This window comes from Apteryx rowi, unplaced genomic scaffold, assembly GCF_003343035.1.
Source record: "Apteryx rowi isolate R43461 unplaced genomic scaffold, aptRow1 scaffold_419, whole genome shotgun sequence".
NCBI classification, from domain to species: domain Eukaryota; kingdom Metazoa; phylum Chordata; class Aves; order Apterygiformes; family Apterygidae; genus Apteryx; species Apteryx rowi.
The window spans coordinates 251601-275605 of NW_020450661.1; the positions used below are offsets into that span (position 1 = coordinate 251601).

Sequence of the window (24005 nt, forward strand, 5' to 3'; positions counted from 1 at the left end):
TGGCAATGCCAAATTGAATGGACCATAAAGCTACAATATAAATGAGTAACTGAATCCTTGATTCCCTTGAAAGTGAAATTTACACTCATGTGAAGCTTTTGCCTTAAAGAGTCTTCTAGTAAACTTAATAAATGGAACACGTTACCTTTGCACTAAGGGAAATTCCCCATTAAGGGACTCTCTTATCCTAAACTTTCTGTGGGAAAAGTAAAGTGCGCATCAGTGAAAGAAACCAGGTAACATGTTATTTCATTGTTCTGAACATCTCCAGCATTTCTTTTGGAAAACATATTCACTTGTGTGTGTGTTTTAAGTGTTTCCCTTTCACTTCCAGCCCCAAAGCAAACCAAATTAAGAGATGTATTGCTAAAGTCCAATCTGCTGTTTGCAGCAGAACCGAAAGCCCAGCATTTTCTTCAGCAGAATGGTAGTCTGGCACGAATAGAAGTAATATTCGTTTCAGAATATCATAGTTATTTGTATTTCACTTTTCATTTATGTACTATCGACTCTTTTTTTTAGTTTTCCTGTATTCAGCTTTAACTACTCTAACTTTCATTTATTCATCAGTTATTATTCCGTTGCTCTTACTTGCTTTCAGCTGCTTCCAAGAAAATATGAACACAAAAATATAACTCTAAAAAGAATTTAGAGTTCCTGTTCTCAGGTGGCTTTAAAATTAAGTTAAGTGTGTTCCTCGATCTGTAAGCACTCTTGTGGTTTGCTTTCCAGAGCTGCTGAGCACTTACCACTCTAACTGGTAATAAGTGAATCTAGGAATGACTCAGCATATCAGAACACTCAGTCAAATTTCAATTTTTTGGCAATTTTTTGTTTGCTTCTAGAAGTAAATCCATCAAATCAGAGCAGTTATGAAACTGTAGTATGAGAGTCATTGGTGGCACTGTTTTTCTGTTTGATTGTACCTGCTTTTACCCATACTGTTCTGTGTGGCTTCTACCTGTTTTACCTGGGCCTAAGCAATGCCCTTACAAGAAGAGAAGGACACACAGTGCTGGGGTTATACAAAAGCACAAAATAGGGAGAAGTGATTAACTTTTCCACAGAACACTGTCAAAATGCAAAAGGTAAGGTAAATGCAAAAATATGTGCATTTTTTCCTAGCAAGCTGCCATGGAGATTAGCGAGTTCCCTGTTGGAAGGAGAAGGCTGCCCAGGAGATCCTGAACAGCAAGAGGAGGACAGCTGTAACCCAGCTGTAACTCCTCTGCACACCTGACTCCCACTATGAAAAGTGTTCCCGGGGAGAATATTTTCTGCTTTGCTTTTCGGATTGCAGTTATGTGCTTACCACATTAGATACTCTCTTTTACTCTAATGAACAATAGGTTTTCAGTTCAGAGTGCAGAAGAGAATATCATTTTGCTGCTTTGCTCGTTGATGAAAAGTGTTAAATATTTGCAGTGAATTGCAATGTCTTTCCCACTCCTTTTATTAAACCTTCTTTAAAAGTTTTTCCATGTTGCATGGTCTCTGCGACAAGCAGGAAACCTCACATCACCGCAAAACTAGGGAGAAGTGTAAGAGAGACACTATAAATGGATCACAGTCCATTATATTCTGCAAAGCCTTGAGTTCAGAGAAAACATGGTGAGGGAAACACACAGGCAGATGTATAATCCTGGTCAGGACCAATGGGGTTTCTTGGATCAGCCAAGATATTGATATAAAATGTATTTTAAAATGAAAGTGAAATAATCTTTTGTTTTTATGTTCAAGTTCCTGTATTTCTATTATAGCTCCTTTAAGTGCAGTTTTGGACAAGGATATTTTTCATATGTTAAGAATATCTAAAATATAAATGTTACTTACTTATCCTTAATTTAATCAATTTAATCTGTCATCTGTGGTCTTAAAAGTAATAAAAGCATAAGAATTGTGTTCATAATCAAAGCACTTTGGTTTTTTTGAGGATCAGTAAGATGCTGTAAAGCAGATATAACCGGTCCAGTTTTGAAATGTCCTTTCAGTTTCCAAGAGCAATAAGACATTTTTGTGGCAATGATTTTTTTTTTCACTTGGTATCTGCTAATCCATTAATCCGTTACTTAGGGAAGATTTGAAAAGGTTACTAGGAGGCAGCTGCATTTATTTAAGTGAAGGTCATGTCTGGCACATACTTTTGGCGTTTGGATTTGGCTTCATGTGGCCTTCCATATGGAGATGGAACAAACTCGGGCTCCTAAGGGTCACCTATCTAAAGCTGAAGAAGAGCGGTCCATGCCAGTCTTATTCCTGGCATCCCGAGCTGACCAGTTCAGTGTAAACCTTTGTGGCATGTTAAATAAAATCTACTAGATTATTTTCTATCTCACATCCTCCCTCTTTTGACATTTCAAGACAGACAGCAGTTTAAGGGGGGCACGTGGTGGAAAGGTGTTAAAAATAAGCTGTACAGAAATGTGTGAGGGTAGTCTGAGCCTGATCCCATCATTATCATCTGAAAGTTGCTAGGAGGAAAATTAGATCTGCTAGTTAATATTATATATATATATATATATATATTTTTTTTTTTTAACTTTGGATCTTAGGTATTCATCTAGTATTCAGTATGTCTTTCTGTTTCTTAAATTCACATCCTTAATGAGGAAACTTGCCAGACTAAAGGGGATTTGGAGAACATCAGTGATACTGCAGAACAGTTGTGACAGTCGAGAGATAGGAAAAGACAGGTTGATTCAATGTGTAAAACAAAGGGGGAAAAGAGATAACAAAGAAAAGAAAGAACTTGATGTCTCCTTTTCCAAAGCTCATTTATTTGCTCTTTTTCTTGTTGTAAATAAAAAGTGAAAAGCCAATCATCTATCCATGAAAAAAACATGGAATTATTGTTTGATTAATAGCTCGTACTGATGTTAGGAGATGCCCAATTATGCGTCAGTGTTTGCCTCATTATGTAGAGAAGTATCATCAAAGCAGATTAGTCTGTGAATAGAGAATGGTTTCCTTTTTTGATAATTAATTTTCATGCTTCAGAATATGTAACCCAAACAGCAATCTAGTTCTTTCACTGTAACACTTCTGTACACCCAGTTTTGGAAGCAAACTGTTTGTTGCAAATGATTAAAAAAAAAAAAAAAAAGATTGCCTGACCTAATCACAGAAACATTGCTCGAGCAGATTGCTTTCTTTGCCAATAGGTTGTCAGAGAATTCCCATGAACTGCAGCTTTCTGAAAATGTCTTTTCTGAAATTTTAAGTCTATCATTCTTTCACTGTACTGCATGACATAACAATGACCCAAAAGTTTATACTAAGAATGCAGCTAACTTTTGCAAATGAACAAATAAGTGAAACGCACTCAATTCTGAGAACTACAGTTCTAACTTAGTAAAGACAGAGGCTTACTAGGATCATGTCAAAGTAACAGAAGAAGGGATGTATTTCTATACTAGACAAAGTTAAAGGAGAAAAAACTCTTGGAATAGCAACTAAGAAAAAAAATGTTTGGATGATGGAATGCAGCAATCAAGAGATGTAACTAAATACCTGGCTCAACAAATAGAAGAAATAAGTATAACTTCTTGAACTTATATTTGCCTGCATTCCAGCCATTAAGATATTTCCTCTAGTGGTGGGTGCTATGTTGTAGGAAATAAAGTTAAGGATATTTAAAAGTTTATGGCTATATATTTAGTTCTAGCATTTGAACTACTAGAAATTTAAGGTCTCTCTCAATAGGTTAGGGAACACTTGCTGAGTATCCTCATGTTGCATCCTGTTATAGCATGTAGAACTTAGGTAAATTTATTATTTCATAGTAAAAACTTGGTGCTTCAGACTCCAGTCTGTACATCAGAGAGGGCATTTTTTTAAAATACACATATTGATATAAAGTTGGAAGAGTCCAAACTCTCTTCCCAATTTTGAAATCTCAGTTTCAAAGCATATTTCAAAGACTTTTCTAGTTTACAAGAACCAATCTACATGTGCTAGAGGGGTGTCTGGGATTCTTTCATATTCCGGGGTTAGTTGCACTGGATTTGAGAGATCATCATTTGTCAAGTATAAGAATTTATTAGAGCTAAGCAGTTCTGCACATATGATGGATGCTGGACAACACTAAACAATTGACACCAGACAATCTACAAGTATAACAAAGCTGAAAAGTATAGTAAAGCTACAAGTATCACAGAACTAAAAGTAGACATACATATCAGAGCTCTATGGTTAAGCCACGGATGCCACTCTCACCCTTGCCTTGTCCTTATGGGCCACCCCTCCGGTACAGTTTTCCCCAGACAGTTCTCACCACGCTCAAGCTGTGCCAAGATGATTCAGGTTCTCCCTAGCAGTTGGCATCAGGGGCGTCCCTGCTTGCGGGCAGGTTGTTGGGTCCGCAGGCCAGCTGATGGTGAGTCCGAGTCCACACAGAGGTATGTGGCTTAATTTCTTTTATCCTTCCCAGGCTTTGTTCATTATCCAATCGATCAATGTCAGATCACAGTTACACAATAAAACAGATGGCTTCAGTGGATAGCAGTACGTATACCGACAGAGAACAGTGCGGGTGTTCAACAGATAACAGTATGCATGTTCAACAGATAATCCAGTGCAAAATTCCACAGTACCTAGATGCTTACGGTGCGAATCTGTGGTGTCACTTCCCCTTTTCTGACTAGTTTTGTTCAGCAATCATGGGATCACTGGAGGGCTACAGCAACCCCACAATGTGGTAACTCTGGCTGTGGTGCACCTGGGGTTCCTTAACTCTTGGGGAGCACCCCAGAGCAACCCCTTTTCTATGGGCTGCACCATCCTGAGTCCCATGCTTGTCCATGCAGCACCTATCAATGTGCTAGGAAAAAGAACCCATGGAATTTCTGAGGAAAAGGACTAAGTGAAAGCTGAGTTTAGTACCTAAAGATTTGACCTTTAATGATTATTACATAGAATGGACAAGAATAACAGAAGCATACAGAAGGTTATTGAAATATTCTGTTGGAAGAAAGCCATATTCAGTGTCCTTATGTAAGTAGAAACTCTTTTTGTGACTAGTTGTAATGACCAGTAGAATTACTCTGGGAAGTAAAACAGTGTTCAGTGTAGGAAACTGTACCAGAATCAGATGCTACTTTAAAAGGGAATTACATGTGCTGTATGATTTCTACTTACCTCCTTCCCGAGGGCTACTGTTACTGTACTTTGCAAATATAAGATCAATGCAATAGTGTTTMACCAGTTCTGCACTATGATCTGTCCTTGGCATTTGAGAGGTTAAAAAGAGCAGTGCTAGAGAAAACAATTCTCTGAAGACAGCACCTACTGTAGAAGTCAGTGATATATTTTGGAGGAAGAACTAAAAATATGTCAAAGACAGTTTCAGGCAAAACAGAGAAAATGTCAGTGTAATGACAGGTCTCAAAATCTGCAAGTCTTGTTTGCAGTGTTATAAATATATATATATAAAAAAGTCTTGCTTGATAGGTTATTGTCAAATATCATTTACAATTTTTTGCAATTAATGTTGCCAGGATGCAGTAGTGTTACCCTGAAAACAAGAGTAATTTATTGATCTCAAGGAAAATTACTCTATCCTGGATTCACTTCAAAAATAACATTCTTCTAATTGGCCTTGCAACCTGGAGGAATCTTTGCAATGTGCTTTCCTTGGGGACAAGTTACTGTATAAATTCCTATGTAATAGACAGACCTGTTAAAAATAATCAAAGTTTAATGCAGCAAGGTCATCCTTTTGACAGGTTTATACTGCATAACTGTGCCCAGAGAATGATCTGTAAGGCAGCTGTACATTTCTTTGCTATCTTATGATACACTTATCATAGTTCCCTGATAACTTACACTGCTTCCCCTTATTCTTTTCTGAGCTGTAGCCAAAGTTACATTTGTTGCATACAGTAGTGTAAGAAAGTCCTAAAGCAAGTGCAGCCACCCATGGGAAAATCTTTCTTATAAAAAAAAATTGTCTGTAAAAAAAGCTTATGCAACCTCTTCTGCCATCCTCCTCCTGGGCAAAGTGAGAAGAGCATCTCTGAGCAAAGGAAAAAGGCCACATTTTAGCCCAACAAACATAATGTTACTTTAAGTCCTTCACAGCTCATGTGAATCATGTTAGATTCAGGACTAGCTAAACATGTGGCAAGACTGTACTGGGAACAAATTATTACAGGTTCAGTTGAACTTGACTCCATGAGCGACGCTGCTGATACCAGTGAAGTTATTCTAGGGAGTGAAATGTTCTGCAGTGTGCCATTCAATGTGGAGAATTATAACAACCTGTAGCCACATGAGTTGTAAGATTTCTTTTCACCCTTAATTTTGGGTGAAAACCCATATAGTTAAAAGGAGGAGAAGCAGAGAGAAATGTAGGTCTCATTTTCTGGTTGTAGGTTAAAAACTCTCCTGTTCAATCCTCTGTATCATTAATTGGGCTCAGTTTCTTGCTCACGTTCTATTTCAGGCAATTATTATATTTACCTTTCAGCAAATATAATTTTCTCCTAATTTATTTTTCACTTCTCATTTAGGATTGTTTTGCTATGTATTTTTAACCAACTTCTTCATCCAGTTTAAGGTGGCTGCATTTTATAATATGTCGTTCCTCTAGTGAACAAAATTATTCCTCTACATATTACAGCTAGCAAAACATTTTGGATACAGCCAGAGGAACAGAGCTATAAAAATAATGTATTTCCTCACTCTCTTTTTTTTTCCAACATTTTTTACATAGGAAATACAGTACTGGGGAAATATTCAGAAATAGGTACAGGCACATGTATAAAGAAGAAGGTCATAGGCTTTCCTCAGGCAGTTTGAGAACTCTTTTCTGAACATGGACGCTAAAGGGATGTGAACAGCCATAATATGTGAAAAACAATTGCTTTAAAATTAGATACAAAGAAATAGTAAGTCTCTTTATTCTAAATATTTCAGTTAAAAAAGGTCTTTCTTTTGGGGGATATGTTTAATTGTCAGTCATGGCTACAAAAGACATAATACTGCCAATCAGGCCAAGAAACAGAGGTGGATACAAATTCTTAAAATGTGTTTATTTTTTGTATTAAGCAGATAACATTAATTAATAAGGTGTAAGTGCCTAAGTAATTTCACATTGGGCATTGATTAATTACTAGAAGTGTTTAACTAGATATGCAAAATAGGATTTTGGTAATTTTAATATTTTGGAGGCTTTCAGGCCATAAGTAACCATGTGATCATGTAGTCCTTGGGTAGAAGGTAGCCTTACTTTCCCTGGTACTGAAGGGGGTAGTGAACACTCACAAGACCCCACGTCTGACTGGCCGACTTGGTGGCAAATAGTAAAAACCCCTTTCTCAGAGCTGGGCTGATGGCAAAGGCAGTAAACGAAGGAGTCTGTTCTCACCTGTAGAAAAGGTACTGGCTGTCATACTAGCACTTTACTGAAGGTATCTTAATTAACTGAACACTGTATTGGCAAAGAGATCTAGAAACTTCTGTCCTGGCTGCAGAACCATTTTAGTAACAGTCACAAATAGATGAACTGAGGAAAGTGGAACAGAGAAATACCAGAATCTCTATGTGTCTCTACTGATTTAACTAAAACATTTGAAACTCTTACTTGTCTGAGAACATCTCAGTAAATCTGGCTAGTCTCACAGATTCTGCAGTCTCAGTCACTGCTTTCAAGACTATTTGAAAGCCCATACACTACAAAACAGATCTGCTCAGAGAAGTTTATCTTAAGTCTATCATGAATGAAATCAAACTAGGCTATGTATTCATCTACTCTGTTCAGCCTCCTGCTCTCAGTAATGCTGACCTTTTGAAGTTGTGACAAAGGAATGCACATCTAGTGTGGAGTTCAACAGACTGAGGCTCTTTAACAGACTATACTTGAAATTCAACATCAAAATGAAGGTGCTATCTGGAAGTTTATATTCATATTCATTGATGTGCAACTGATGAATGGACTATTGCACATTCAGGATCTTCTCAACAGCATTACAGTATGTCATCCAAGGACTTTGGCTCATTATTAATATCAAAAAAAGAGGCTGCATTTTAGCTTGCTCCGAGCCAGCTAACCCAAACATCACAGCTAACAGGACAAGTTTCCAAGTGATTAGCACTAGTGTTTGTCTAAATAGCACTACTTCTAGATCAGCAGTAACTACATAGCATTTCCCAAGTGGCCTTATTCTTAGGTCATCTGAAAAACTGTATTTGGAAAGAATGGATTATTCAATGCTGAACTGAGATTGCCAAGTGCCAAGCAGTTGTAATTTTGCAGTCATTTGTCAGTCTAAGTCAGATTTACTGTATCCAACAATTTTCACAATATCTGATTGCTTCTGGCACTTGCTTCATAGTCTGGCATGGCTATGGATCAGATGCTGAAGTCAATCTGGCAGAAACCTCCCCATTCTCCCTCGGGGTTGTTCAGTCAGGACCAATTAGGAGTAAAAACTTTGGATCTGGATATCTAAAGAAAGGATGCTATCACAGTCTTCTAGGTGAAAAGTAAAGCTTTGGAAGATAACCAAAAGACTGGGCAACCAAAGACTGGGAAACCATTGGAAATGTCAGACAGCTAGAATAGGTGACCAACTGGAAGAAGTTGCTACTTCCATCTTTGAGAAAGACAAAGAGGATGATCCAGTAACTGTAGACTGGCCAGCCTCAGCTTACTGTCTGAAAGRATCATGAAGCACATCCTCTTGTTGGGTGGGGCTTAGCCATTTCCAAATATGTGAAGGATAAGAACATAATATGAAATGGTCAACACACATTTACTAACTGTAAATCATATTTGAACAGTCTGATTGCCTTTTATGATGAAATGACCAACTATATGGTCAAAGGAAAAGTGATGGATGAAATTTGCCTTGACTTCATTAAGATGTAGTCCTGTGACATTCTCATTTGTAGCCTGAGGAAATACAGGCTGCACAAACAGACTGTTAGATGGATCAAACTGATGGACTCAGAGGGCAGTAAATCAATGGCTTGATGTCTGTTTGGCAAAAGATAACAAGCAGAGTATCCCAGGCAAATACTGGGGCCAATGTTGGTTGATACCTTCATCAATGAATGGATGATGAGACAGTGCACTCTCAGCAAGTCTGTGGATGATACTAAAATAAAGTGGTTGATGCACCAAATGGCAGAGCTTCAGTCCAGGGGGACCTTAAGAAGCTCTAGAATTGGGCAAAATACACCTCATGAACTTCAACAAGGAGAAGTGCTAAGTTCTGCATGTGAGTGAATAACCCCATGTACCACTACTGGGAACTGGCTGGCTGATGTGCTGCAAAGGACCTGCAAAGGTCCTAGTGGACTCCACATGAACAGGAGTGAGTGATGAAATGACTTTTCATCACCAGTAAGGCAAACAGTGTACTGGGCTACATTAGAGGGAACGTGGTGAGCATTTTAAGTGAAATTACTATCCCTTTTGTGATGCTGGTGCTACATGCACCTGGAATTCTGCATCCAGGTTTTGGCTCCACAGTTCAAGGATGGTAAAAAATGAGTCAGTCTAGCAGAGGGCTAGCAAAATTGTCAGGGGCCTAAGTGGTGATCTAATAGCTGTCTACAGCAGCTTGAATGGGAATTACATAGATGGCAGAAACAAGCTCTTCTTGGTACTGACATGGTAAAATAAGAGGCAACAGCCCAAAGATGCAGCTTGGGAGATTCAATTTGTAGTTTAGGAAAATGTTGTTCACTAGAAGTGTAGTGTGGCAATGGAGCAGGTCACCCAGAGAGATAACCACTGGAATTTCCATTCCTGGAGTCCTGAAACTAGGCTAGAAAAAGCAGCAGCCRACTTGATATAGTGTTGGCAATGGTTCTGCATCCAGCCAGCATTTCTGACTAGTATTCTGCAAATAAGAAACTCAAAGGGAAACTGGAAAAATTAAAGACTAGGCACCCAAATTCATATGCTCACCTCATAAACATATTCTGTCCTCAGACTGATTTGTTATTATGCCAGCTTATATATGGACAATGAAAGTGAATATAGTGACAATGCACTGGAGAAGGCTGTATTGTCCCTTGCAGCAGAAAACAAATAACAGTAAAATAATCATATGCCAATAAGTTTCCTTTATACATTTTCTATCAAGCTCAAGAAGTTCAAGACTTAAAGTAGACAAAAGCATTGGAGTCATTAAAGATTAAGCTGAGGTGTTCCATAGGCAATGAAGAAGAAAACAGTGTGCTCAAGGCCTCAGAAAAAGAATGGAAGGAATCCTCCCTAATTTCTTCTGGGAAGATACTCCCATTTGGCAGAAAAAGACATAAAGTGATGCAGGTCCTTCTCACAGTGGGAGCTAGGTATGTTACATAAATGTACTTGCAGGTTTTCTGCTCATATTGGACACGAAACTCTGAGCCTATACTCTCTGCAATTGGCTAGAGAGAAAAAAGATTGAGAAAACCCTTCTGGAGCTGGCTGGAACTATATTCATTATCATTGCTTGTCAAACTCAGCCATTAGACTGCCTTAATTTTCACCAACAGAAATAGTCACCTGGAGATTATTCTGATGACCTAGGATCAGAGACTATGTTTTTATGTAATAAATTGGCCTCCTTCTATATCCCTGTGCTCAGGTAATAGGAGAGGCCAGCATAGGTTTTCTACCACTGTAAGTTTCTCTTAAACTATATTTATATGGCACATGTTGGGAATGGCAGGACAGCTCAAATTATGTACTTTTCAGTAAATTAAAATTTAACAAGAAACAGATTTATTTAAGATTGTATATCAGAGCAATTAGCAGTTCTCCAGGCTCTGTTACAGTCCTTAGTGGAGTAACACAATTGCTTGATAACTTGCTCTTCAAGGATACTGTAACAGAAACTGATTGTACTTTTGGGCAGAAATTGGAGGTGCTACAGACATGAGGAGGGTAAGCTGAGTCACAGGCTCAGGAGAGATGCTTAACAAAAGGCTTTTTTTCCTTTGTATTTGCCTTCCTATTTCATGGTCCACACTGCTTTCAAGCAAGTCGTGAAGATCAGCTGCAGCTTTCACTTAATCTTTTAAATCTCTCTTAACAGTTCCTCAATAACCTGGGAACATTGCTTGTCATAGCCCCTAACACGTGTTGCCAGGGGGTACCAGTATAATGAAACATTCCCTGTATGCACCCAAACAGGAAGAATTACAATTCTATTTTTTATTACTACTGTTTTTCCTGACAAAGGCAGAACCTTGCTTTCAAATTTACTTCTGGGCACCAAATTAAATAATGGGTTAATCTGCTTGAGCAGATCTTCAGTTACTAGCACAAGGCAATTGTGTCTCTGCTATTCTTTTGTAAAAACTTCTCCAGACTTTATACGGAGAGACTCACAAAAAGGAATTACAATGGAAAATTTGTTTATAGACTATCACTAGAGGAGACATAATGCTGCTCTTTATTATCACTTGTCATACCAGTGACAGCCTATAAACTTCCTGCCCCTGCATGAATCTCTATTTGTTACCACCTGTGCCAACTCTTGCTCTGGCAGATGCCTGGCTTGTATCCAATATATGATTTATAAGTTCATTTGATCAACACTGTGAAGAAAATAATGATATATTTTCTTTTTAAATTACAAATTAGACATCTACTCCCCATAACTAGTGACAAGAGCTTTGGCTTCTTTACATCCAAAGTGCACCATTTATAGCTCGCTGTAGAATTTAAATACTGGCTTCTCTCTCATGCCTAACTCTGAAAGTGAAATTTATGTAATATTACAGCATATAAATGAAACCATCCTACCTTCTTGTTTTATTGTCATGGCAAGCTTACTTGAACTGATTCCTGTGGTAATAAATGGGCTGAATGTGTTGTCTCCCGGAGATTTAAAGGCTGTTTTACTTCACTTTGCTTTCTGTTTTGCACACCACATTATAATTTCTTTTAGAAAATTTCTTGAGAGTTATAGTTTGCTCTGACATTGATTGATGCATGTTTACTTGAGCACTTGAGTTTACGTGCCTCTAAATGTATATGTATAATATATAGGTTGTGTTTGTGAGACACTTGCTCTGGAGATGATATTAGCAACATAATAATTGGCGACTGTAATAAAATATAATTGTACTCTAGGAAGCAAAAAGTAGATTTGTTTTTCTCTTCTGTGAAGGACACGTATGGAGTTCTGGGTAAAGCAGCATTTTATTTTGATATTTTGGGAAAAGGCAAGGTTAAAAAATCAAAATTTTTTATTAATGACAAGCACCTTCTAGATCTTGTTTTAATCAAAATTATTCTCACACTGAGAATTCTCAGTTCTTGTCCAGTCTGTTTTAAACAATACTTGAGCTGTAAAACTTCCAGATATCGTCTTTGTCAGAATATCCATATCTTTATGCCCACTGGTTCTAACCTGTTTGTAAAGTAGCTAGTCTTTAAGGCCGACTACTGATTGCAGCTCCTGTAGAAATGCTATTATGAGACATTACCGTTTCTGTTAAAGAGTCTCACCCACAGTAATGCCAGTATATTCAGTACTGTGAGTGGCTTTAATGAGCAGCTCAACATGAAGGATCTGTTTTTAATACTTATATAAATAATAAAAAATACTACAGTTTTCTTTTACAGCTACTACTGTTCTCCTCCCTCTGGCTGTTACTCTGTGTTTCTTTATGCTGTCAGAGATTGGTAAGAGTAGAACCAGACAGTGTCCCAAGATATCGGAAGGGAAAATACAGTATGAGAACATTTTTATATTGATTTAAGTTAACAAAAGATTATTATTTATGGATCCAAAAGGTTTTTTCTTCAATTTTAAGATATTTTTAATCTCAAACCATTTTGCAGTTGATTGTTGAAGTTAACTACTTCGTGATGCTTTTGTAATTACTGAGAATTTTTCCCAAATAATTTTCCAAACTTTCTTCTTGGCCAAATCTGAAAACTAAAGACATGATAGATATTGTTACTGGCATCTGTTTGACTGTGTCATAACTTATTATTAGACTATTACTTATGTGTGGCTGTCTTAACAAATCTAGATAGTTTACATATCTCTAGTAATCCATATACTTCTATTGTATATAGACCTGGTGTTTTTGTCAGCTGTCTGACTAAGCTCTATAAAAATTAACTCTTCCTACTTTTGTTTTCTTCCTGATTACTTCCAGATATAAATCTAAATGAAGGTGTGTTTAGAATTCTGTGTGAACAAGACACACGCAAAAATTTTTTTTGTGTACTTCTGCTTTTTTGTGAGTTGTTCTTTGAACCACAAGGAGAAGACAATGAAATGATTCAATAATGGGACTAATTGAGTAGGTGAAAATAATTTGGGGAGATGTGATTTTGGCATCAGAAGACATACCGGGTATTTTAATGAAGTTCTTCACAAATCAAACAACATGCAGTCTCAAATGTGTAAAGAGCTATCTGAGAGGGAAGAAGACAGTAGTAGAGAACTCTTGCTTGTTCTACAGAATCACAGCTATTATTCATACCAAAAATTTTAAAATATTTAAAATTTGAGAGATCTCGTAGCCTGAGTTTGCAAGGAACCTGAAGCAACAGAAGGAACTATCATTCATTTTATGGAGTTCAAGCTCATATACAACTGGTGACAATCAAATGATGTTATTCAGCTCTTTTGTTATTTAGCAATTGATATAAGTACAAAAGAGAACATATCGTAATATGCAGTGTACATTGTCTCTCTCTGAAGTGTTTTCATGAAGAGATGGGCACTCAGCTTTCAGAATTTGAGTGGATGTTAGCTTGCTGATACATGTGAATGGAATGAAATTAAGTCCTTTGTATGAGGTCAAATTTCATTGAATTTGTTTAGTCCAAGACCAGTGATAACAAGCAGACTGCATGAAAAGAGGGCATTTGTATTTGTTCTTTTAAACATCAGTGGCCATATTCAGTCTACTGCAAGTACCTTTACTTGGCCATTGTGATTTCTAACTAGTAAAGGTCTGGTTCAGGCATGTCTTGAGTTTCTGCAGAGGCAGCAGAGAGCCTACCCACTCCATGAACAACTTAGAAGGTCTCAGTGAGGTTCCTTCTCTCCATTGGAGAGATTAGGAACTTCCTTGGTAGGTGTCTTCTCTCACATCAAAAAGGGAAACTGCATAAAGCCAACTAACAGGAAATTGTAAAGCAATCATGTCGGTAGGTAGCCCAAATTTAGAGCTGCGCCATAGGGTCCTCTGATCAGCCACAGAGTCTCACTGGTGAAGCCATGTCTGAGGGTAGGCAAGTAAAGATGAAAGATCTGCACTATAGCCAAGTTGTTAAGTTTTTACTCACAGAGAGAACTCTGTTCAGGATGAGTAATCCGAGTTCACTGCTCCTGCTGTCCCATGGGAAGGGAATATCTTTTTATTAGTTGTCTGTACAGTATGCATCAATGTGGTCTGGCTCTTAACTGGGGATTTCCACTACACAGTGCAAACAAACTTAAGGCTTGTGGGTGGAAGAGATCAGATGGGAAAGGGTTAGGTGACCTTAGTGTACTACAGGAAATTTCCACAGAGTATCAGGACTACAGAAGCCATGGTACCAAACATGTTTGATTTGATTTACTTTGGAAATGTATAAATATCCCATCACTTTGAAACTGCTTCACTTTTCATAGCCAAAAGATGATACAATTTAGAACATAGGAAAAAAACAGACTGACAGTCCTAACAGACTTTTTTATATTGGCTGCGAGGCATGTTTGTATCTTTGTTTTTAAGGTCTAATTCCCTTCTCCTATATTCCTGTGCTGTGGGAATAGCCTCGATAGAGCTCATGAAAACAGCAAAAACAGTTCAGTAAATATGTATTTTAGACAGTCTTGCTTGTGGGCACAAAGTGATCTAAGACTTGATTTAGTCTCAATTCAGTCATGATACTGAATTGTAGCTGCTACCTAAAATGAGTCAGGGTGGCACACAGCCCCTGTCCTATAAGTATGGTTGATCATACAAAAATCATTGTTCAAAGGCACAGTACATCTATTGTCATTGTGACTGTTGGGGATTGTATTATCTTTTAATGGGTATATAGCAGACAAAGTGGCAAATGGGATGAAAAAAAAGGATACGTCTTTTTCTTTATTTCAGAATGAAAATCTGGATATTCTACAATCAAGCATAGAAAACACATAGAAACACAAAAACACCTGATGTTTATCTAATGTCATTCTTTATTTTTTTTGTCTCAGATTTGGCCTTTCTCACATTCGCCATTTTCTCACAGTCACTCCAGGAGACCAGCTCTCCACTCTTTTGTTTACTGCTGGATCTTCCAGCTACTAATATGACCACAAACCACTGTCTTGACTCAGTACCTCTCCAAAGAGTTCAGCTTCTCCCTTCTAAAATGCCAGCCTGTTCTGTAATCCTTGCGAGCCAGTGTTCCCAGGTTGCAGGCCTCTCTACTTCCTCTTCAGTGTCAGCATACATCAGGATTCTTTAGTTCAGAGAAGTGCCCCATGCAGTTGTCTCCCAATAAGTCCGCATGATTTGTTCCTACCCCTGTAGGTTTGCCAACAACATGCCAATAATTCAATGTTTCTTCTACTTCCTAAACTACAGGTAGATTTGGAAAGTCTTCTGTTGATCAGTTAGGAAGGAAAGGAGCAGAGACAAGAGAGAACACGTGCAGGAAGCTCTGTCTCAGTGGAGCTTAATTTTATTGTAATACAAAATCCTGAATCCTCTTTTCCTGCAAAATAAAGGTACCAAATTTTTTGAAAGTAATGAATCTGACAAGCTGATGTGTGATATCAAAGGCAAAAGATTAGTATCTCTGCTGTAGATGTATTCAGGAAGAGGTGAAACTGTAGGGGATTTTTTTTTTTCATTCCTATTGTTTGTTTTTAGCCAGAAAAAAGTGGTTCCCAAATGTGCTCTTTTGTGATGCATACAGAGCCAGGTAATACAGATAAGAGAATCTGTCAACTGCTCTACATTTGCAGCTTAATTTTATTAGGAAGTCAGCTGTCCATTTGCTTCAAGCTGGTATCCAACTATTAAGATCTCTCTTCATGTCTATTTCCCTTTCTTTACCTAAAAACAATCTAATCATGCTAGTTTAAGGATTACTTTTTAAGAATTGTTTTCCATTCATTTTTCTTCATAATTAGTTGATGTAGGAAGCCCACTTGGAAAGGACACTGTTTATAAAACTATATGCCAGAATGTTCATCTGGCCTTGGGCTGCAGGAACCAGAGGATGGATGAATATCCTGCAGTTGTTTTGGCCATGATTATGTCATGGATGCCTGGGTTGCCAGTAACAACTTCAATAAAAGATCTCCAGTGTCAGTGTCTTCCCGTGTGTGTTAAAACAGAGCATTTGCACTTTATGAACCATCTCAGACAGGATTTGTGACAGATATTGGAGAACTTGAAGTGACAAAAGTGGATTAGCTGCTTGCAGGTTGCACACCAACCTATCCTGATGTTGGATCTTCCAGACCTGGCACCACTGACACTTTTTTGCCCTTCTTTCTAGAACATTTAAAAGAGAAGCTGGAGGAATACATGGTCCGTTTTGCCAAAGTGAGGATTGTGCGTACCAAGAAACGAGAAGGGCTCATTCGGACCAGACTGCTAGGAGCCTCGCTGGCTAGAGGAGAAGTCTTGACATTTCTGGATTCCCATTGCGAAGTCAACGTGAATTGGCTGCCTCCCTTGCTTAGTAAGTGTATGAGCGTTCATCAGCCATTAAAATTAGAGCATACAGCATAGCTTCAGCCACCAAAGCCATGTCCTGCAACAAGCAGGACACACACTGCATACAGTGGGCCTGGAACAACTTTGTGATCCCAAGCACACAGATCTGCAGACCTTCATAGACACTGCTGAATATCACTGACATAATTTTGCTTTTTTATATGCTGGTTACTTAATAACGGAAGAGTCAGTATAGAGAGAATACAGAGTAATCTGAGCGTCTTAATTTTGTGGTTCTTGTGACTAAGGAACTAGTAAAATTTTGAAGTATCACTTTGGCCTATCTTAGGTTTTGGAGTTAAGCTGTATTTTATTACAACATGCCACTAAATCTAGAATTATGCAATGACTATACTATACATCTGCAAGCTTTTGTTATGCAGGTATTGTACTCCTTCCTACTCTTCTACATTCCATTAAATCAGCTTTTGATGTAAATGTATCCAAGACCTCTGAGTTAAATCCAGTAACAACTGCATTCACAATAGGAAGCTCAGAAAGAGTGATTTGCTATTGACTGCTTTGCTGTATTCCAGCTACAGCCGGCAAAGTTCAATTAGTCAACAGAATGGAAAGAATAAATTGTAATCTAAGATTTCAGACAGCAAACAATATCCCCCTTTCTACACACCTGACTACATGCAAAGTGAATGTGCTTTGCAAAGTGAGTGCTTTTTTGTTAGCAAAAACAAAATTTCAGAAGTTGCTATTAAAGAAATTGGTATTGATTAAAAGAATATGTTGTAAGTACATGGCAGGGTAGAGTCCCCCTCATTAACAGTCATCGTTTCTTGAAATTTGTTGCTAGGACATTTTTGGCAGCACAATATGCTGATAAGGCGTCTGCAGCCAAGAAAAAATGCTGTTCTTCTGAACTGTGCACCTTGAGATGGAAGAAAAATAACTGTTTTTCCTTCAGATTTCCTTCAGATCAGTAACAAGATAATTATAAAATTCCAAACTTACATCCTTCGTAGCTTCCATATCAAATTACACATACAGTCTATTCCCTTGTTACCATTTTCCCCTTAAACACAACATCAGAATTTTTAAAATAACCTTACTGTCTTCGTGTAAAGCCCAAATGGCTGGTGCCATAAAGGAACAGAAGGAAATCAGAGTTTCAGCAAGACTTTCACAAGCAGCTCTGACAAGTAGCAGTTAAACACTCTGGATGCACTCTACCTATACAGCCCCCTTTCCTCTGCYTTCTGATTTTGTCCCAAGGTACCGAATACATCTCTCATTATATACATCACCACTAGTGTAAAAAACTCAAGAAAGTTCTCAGTCTTGGCCTCTGATATCTTTTGCTAAGTTACTGCAGATGAGATGTAACCTATTCTATTTTCTTCTATTCTTCTATTTTGCTGACTTAGACATGATAGGAAAGTTGCAAGTTGAGAAAACAGTTCTTTTTCTTGCCTTCTTTTCTGAAGCAAAGATACATCTAGCTGGGTTTGACCCCATAAAGACTGAGAAATACATAGAATAGTCAGATAAGAATTTATAATTGCACTTAGGTTGCAGTTGGGTATTAAATTGATGATCACAACCCTCAGCCTCAGGCCACACGACTGGCAAGATCAGACACGCTTAATGAGAGAACAAGACCCAATTCCCCCCAGTTCTCTCTCTTTCTCATTCCATATATAGTAGAAATACCCTTAGCTAGCCAGCCAGAGGGTCTAGAAATTAATCTTGAGGAGCACTGAAGCCTGAGATCAATAGGCTTTATTTTGAAAGAAAAAATAAAGTATAACATAAAGAAGGACAGAGGAAGAACACGCAACTAGTATATTTCAGAATGCTCTATACCCTGTTTTCCTAAAGAGAAGAGAGAACATTTTCAGAACCATTAAATGGAAAATATTCACTATATTGAAATCTGGCTACTGATAATAGTGCAGTTAATATCTTTTTATCTGTTAGTGTATATCTCAAGGTCTATCTTGTGATTCATTCAACACTGCATTTAACTGAATGACATTAGCAGAAACAAAAACAGAGGCTATATTGGGTATTTATTGCTTTGAAAATGCCCTACTTTATCTTTGATTGTATCTTCCAGCCGTAGCGAAAAGTCCTCAACAAGAGCCCATTCAGCCCTGCTCTAGACTGAAGGCTGTTGGTCTTCACTGAGCGGGGAAGTGTTTTTCACTATTTCAAAATATTTTTTTCAGAATGAGACCTCACAAGTTAAAGGATGGAAAAAAAGCACAATCGCTTAGAGCCAATTCTCAGTTACTTAGGCACCTAACTCATATTTTCAGAGTTTACTATCACTTTTTAGACCAAAGAAAGACTGTGTGACTTCGGTAGTCATTAGGTATGTAAATAGCTTTGAGGAGCCAAGCCATAGGTGTTTTCTGTGAAAAAAATGTGCTCATTTCTATTAAAGTCCTTTGTTTTGTTTTGTTAAAAACAGGTGCAAAATAGCTTCTCTGTATTTCCTTTAACCTTTATGTATTTTATTTGTTTAGCTTAAGTGGATTTCTAAACTGAGATATGCCACCCTTAAATCAGATCTCAGAAAACTTTGCCTGATGTTCACAGAGCAGGCAGCTGTAATCATGTAAATATGTTGGCAAACACAGCTGTTTGTTATCACTTCTCAGTAGTATAAAGTCAGCAGAAGGGAAAATGTGGCTTGAGTTCTAGATGGTGTAGTTGAGAACCTGGCACAATATGAATTCACAGTCACTGTAGGTTTAAGGTAAGAAAATGAAAAGTGAATGAGCTGAAAGATCCAGGCACATCTTTTCCTCTGCTAATCTTGCTGCAGGAGCAGTAAGAGAGGGGAGATGGACAACAGGTCAGTAGTGCCTTAGGTTACCAAAGGTAGGTTTGCCAAAACAGTTTTTTTTCCTGACCCAGACTTAAAGTTACATCATGATTAGATTATGCTTAGCAAGCCACCTGCTAGCTATAGCTGTCCATCTCCACAAGCATTATTACTGACACATTACTTGCCAGTGGGGAAGGCTAAGATCACAAACACAAATACTGACGACAAATCAGATAGCAAAAGATAACACGCTGAGCCACTCAAATGTTGTCGTCATCTTTGATCATGTTTTATGAGTAGGAAAATAAGAATATTTGTAAAGTGGCATTATTGCTCTAACCAAACCAATTTGAAACAAGCATCTGAAACTAAAGGTGTGCAACTTTCTCAGGAAAACAAAACCTACATTCTTGAGGTAGTGGCTTAGGCAATGTTGAAAACTTCTGTTTATTGCCACATATACACACACGGCTTAATCTTAAAAGTGCTGAATTCATAAAAAGAATATGTTTTGCTAGAAATTTCAGAAAGAACAGCTGGTAGGGAGGAAACTCTGAGCAATGTTAACTCTTCATCCTAGGCTTCCCCCAACTCTGCAAGTTTTTTTACATGTATGATGACATGTGTCTGTTCTTCCCTGTATCTGCAGAATATATACATGGAAAAAATGCATGGAAATTTTCAGACCGGTAGAAATTTGTGTGAGGATGATGAGGAAAGCTGATGGAAAAGATGATGTAAAGCGTTTCAGCTGTGGCTTGCAGTCTCTTCCATTAACAGCAGATGGGATAAAGTTTGGTGGGTGGCAAAGGCAGCAGTATTTTTGCATCTGCTAGGCTATGATATTGGCGCTCTTGTGAAATGTAAGCTGGCCATACAGCCCTTTTGTCTGTCTCCTAAGTTCATACTGGGGTTACATTTAAACCAAAAAGTATGTATGCAAAATTCATTATTTCAAGCATACAGAAAGAAGCATCGAGGATCAAAGTTTGATTACTTTGTCTTTTGGTGTGCACAAGTACATAAAGTAATATCCTGGTTCCTTCAAAAGTCAAGATCTTCTTATGGTCCCCATCAACTGTAAAACATCTTTGGGGCTTGAGAAGTAAGTTCTGCAGATACATGGAAGAACAGACAGGTAAGCATCAACTTGCACGTAAAAATCCTATAGGTTGTGGGAAGGGCACCTGGGATGGAGTTTGGGCATTGTTCCAACACAGTATTCTCCCTCACTGTCTCTGCATGGGACTCAGATTTCCAATCCTGCAGGCTATTTAAAGACAGAGGCTTTGAAAGATCAAGAGAAGGATGCTAATGTGCTCTGAACCTACTTTGACCTACTCCAGCTAAATCAATCCCATTTAGCTTCTCTCCTCCAATCAATTTAGAGTGAAGTATAAGAGCCAGCTTATTATAAACTCTATGACTATTAGGAGGACCATCACAGAAAACAGATTATGTAAAAATGACTTTACATAAAGATTACAGATAACACTGCACAGTGTACCAGTGAATGTAATTATATTGGGCAATACTAAGAGTAATACAGGCATTAGGTCTCAGATGAGGTTCCTAGAATTTTGTGAGAGCCTGTGCTTTAAATTGTTAAAGGATTACAATATAAAAAAACTGCTGAACCTCCAGGTACAGTAATTTTTCACTAGTGGTCTGCTTTGTTCCCCCATTTGGACAGTCTCTGAACAGCAAATAAAAATAAACATGAAAACTACTGATGTTTTGTTTAAAATAATCATTTTTAAATTGCAGTCCTTCAGAAGCAAGGGAGCAAAATCCATGTTATTAGTAATCACACCACTGTTACCTGCCTGACTATCTAAGTTTTCATTCTACACTCAACCCTCTGATTTTTTAGGCTATTATCAGGCACCAGTGAAATCTAATCCTTAAAAAAACTGAATGTTCTCCACCTAGGCCCTCAAAAGTGTTACATTTTGTGAAGAACCTAGCCTACCATTTCAGGAAAAGTTTTATTTTACTTGGAATATTGAGAATTCAAAATATAAAAAGATGACTTTTTAAAGGTTCATAGATAGTTTTTGATAGCGTCCTTTCATGCTACTTTTGCCAAAGCAGCTACAAAGTTTTCCTCTACCTCCTCATTTCAAAACATTATTCTTCTACTTAATTCTTGCAGTTGGAATATTTTTGTTACTTTTATTTCCTTTTTGAGGAACTCTGCAGGATTGAGCAATAGTATTTACCAAAGGCAATCACAGGGTCATCCTGCTCTTACACCAGAGATAGGGATTTCTAATTTGTATAAAAAGCAAAAGGAATTTTTTTTTTTTTTTTGAAAAATGAGAGTAAGAATAATACGGTGGGAACTTCTTTATACCTCAAAGCAAGGAACAAAAAAGGTCATAAAGCCTGTTTTGTTCCTAGTGTTGGAGTTCACCTTCAATTTGTAGCAATTGACCTCAAAGTTGGTGCACCGTAGTGCTACAGGAAGAGGCTGAATGGTTGCAAAGTCTGAGATTTGCATTTGGGAACACAAATCTCTCTTGCAGGATCTTGCCATACAGACTCCGCACTGCTGAAGGAATATTTTTATATTTTGCTTGCTGACTTGTTCCATAGCTGACAGATTGGGGACAGCTCGGAGTAGCAAAGTGACAGAGATATAGATGATTGGACTCCTGTGGGTCTCACAGGGATATGCCTCCCTTTAAAGAACTGTAATTGCTTCTAATCATTGCCCAACTGCATTAAGTCCACTTTAGATAAAGGTCTGATACAGATTTGAAAAATGAAATGATTTGGGGACCATAGGGAATGAAGCAAGCAATCTTCAAACATCAAAAAACCTGTGGGATTCACTTTGCAGTAATGTGATAGATGGCTTGACTAGACATGCCGTTTCCTATTTTCTACTTTCATTTTTCAGACCAGATTGCACTAAACCACAAAACCATCGTGTGTCCTATGATCGATGTCATTGACCACAATCACTTTGGCTACGAGGCACAGGCGGGGGATGCCATGCGAGGAGCTTTTGACTGGGAAATGTACTACAAAAGAATACCGATTCCACCAGAGCTCCAGAGAGCTGATCCCAGCGACCCCTTTGAGTAAGTAGCAATAAAGGAGAGAGTGAGAACGGGAAGCAGAACATGCAAACAAAATAACTGTAGCAGAATAATGCAAGCCCAGGAATTTCCTTGTAGGCCAATTAGTACTAATTAAAGGTAATAGAAGCAAACAACTATAAACCTCAAAACCAGGAAAAAGATCAGGGCAGCAAGTTGCAGAATTCATAAGCTGTGCTTGGAAATGCAAAGCTTCCTGATCTCTTCTGCCCCAGTGGTTGTGCATGAAAGAAACAGACACATTCTTGTAGTTCAGAGAAAGTGTTGGCATTGGACAAGGAATAAATTTGACTACAGTTATTCTCTTTATTCCATGRAGCATTTTCTGAACAGACTTTAGTTTGTGTTTTCTTTGCTGGAGATTTATGCAATATATGTGTCAGTAGCTGAGTCCACATTCTGCTAGCAAATGCTTATGACTGGTAAAATTGCTACTGTATATGTGTTGCTATAATTTAAACACAGGGATATCAAGCCCAAATAGTATCAAGCTGATTTGTAAATAATATTTTATATGCCAGCCTCTGATCCTAGTATTATACAGATCAGCTCATTCAGAGGAATGATCTTCAGGTCTTCACAAAGTTAGATCCTTTTTTGTTTGTTTCCTTTTTTCTTTTCTTTTCTTTTCTTTTTTTTCTTCTTGTCATGTAAGAGCCAGGTGGGTTTATTCCTTATCAGCAGAAAGAGGGGAGAGAGAGACAAGGTTTGGCATGGTAAAGTCTCCAGATCTCTCATGCAGCATGCATCCCAGCAGGGCTGGCAGTGAGACTTGCTTTGATACTGTCTTTATGCCTGGTTGAAACTCCACACTGCAGATTTTTGCAGTTTAAAAACTCAGCAATGTMCCCTTCACAAAACAAAACCTGGAAACAATAGCAACAGAAAAACAGTTTCTCTGGCCCAGATTCTGCAGTATTTTGAAGTAATGGGTCTGATTCATGCAGAATGCTACCCTTACATCCAAGGAACAACCAGCTCTCTACTTGGAGAAAAAGTTAGTAATTGGCATTCCATATGCTTATCTTCATTATTCTGCTTGTTCCTCTTTACTTATCCCCATCTAGACACATCAGTCTTCATCTTGCATAGGTATTAGTGCTGATGAAGTACTTTTCATCAGCTGCCAATGTGACCACCCCACAGCATGGAAGCAGTTAATGTAACTGCATAACTCTCCAGAGCTGCTAGACCCTCCATTGCTCTTCCACAAATCTCCCTGGTCCTCTGAGCAGTTGTATACTTGCCACCTACTGAAAATCACCTAATGCATCATATAGTTTGGTTCAGCATTCATTGCCTAGAATGAAAAGGGTAGAAGTGTTTTTTAAAATCAGTATGATTTTTGTTTAGGTGAGGACTTACTTTGTAATTCAAATACAGCATTACTTTTCTTCTAGGGCCTTGCTTCTTGACTACTTCCAACTTAAAAATATCTT

At 38.0% G+C, this 24005-nt stretch overlaps 1 protein-coding gene across 1 annotated transcript in view; it reads left to right on the top strand.

Annotated features, from left to right (window-relative positions):
* Positions 1–24005, top strand: part of GALNTL6 (polypeptide N-acetylgalactosaminyltransferase like 6) — a gene marked incomplete at its 5' end in the record, with an annotated part of 337061 nt that overhangs the window by 232300 nt on the left and 80756 nt on the right. Inside the window, 2 exons of the mRNA XM_026075986.1 lie at positions 16451–16636; positions 22365–22548. Coding sequence (XP_025931771.1) covers positions 16451–16636; positions 22365–22548 — 370 coding nt within the window. The remainder of the gene's footprint in view (positions 1–16450; positions 16637–22364; positions 22549–24005) is intronic.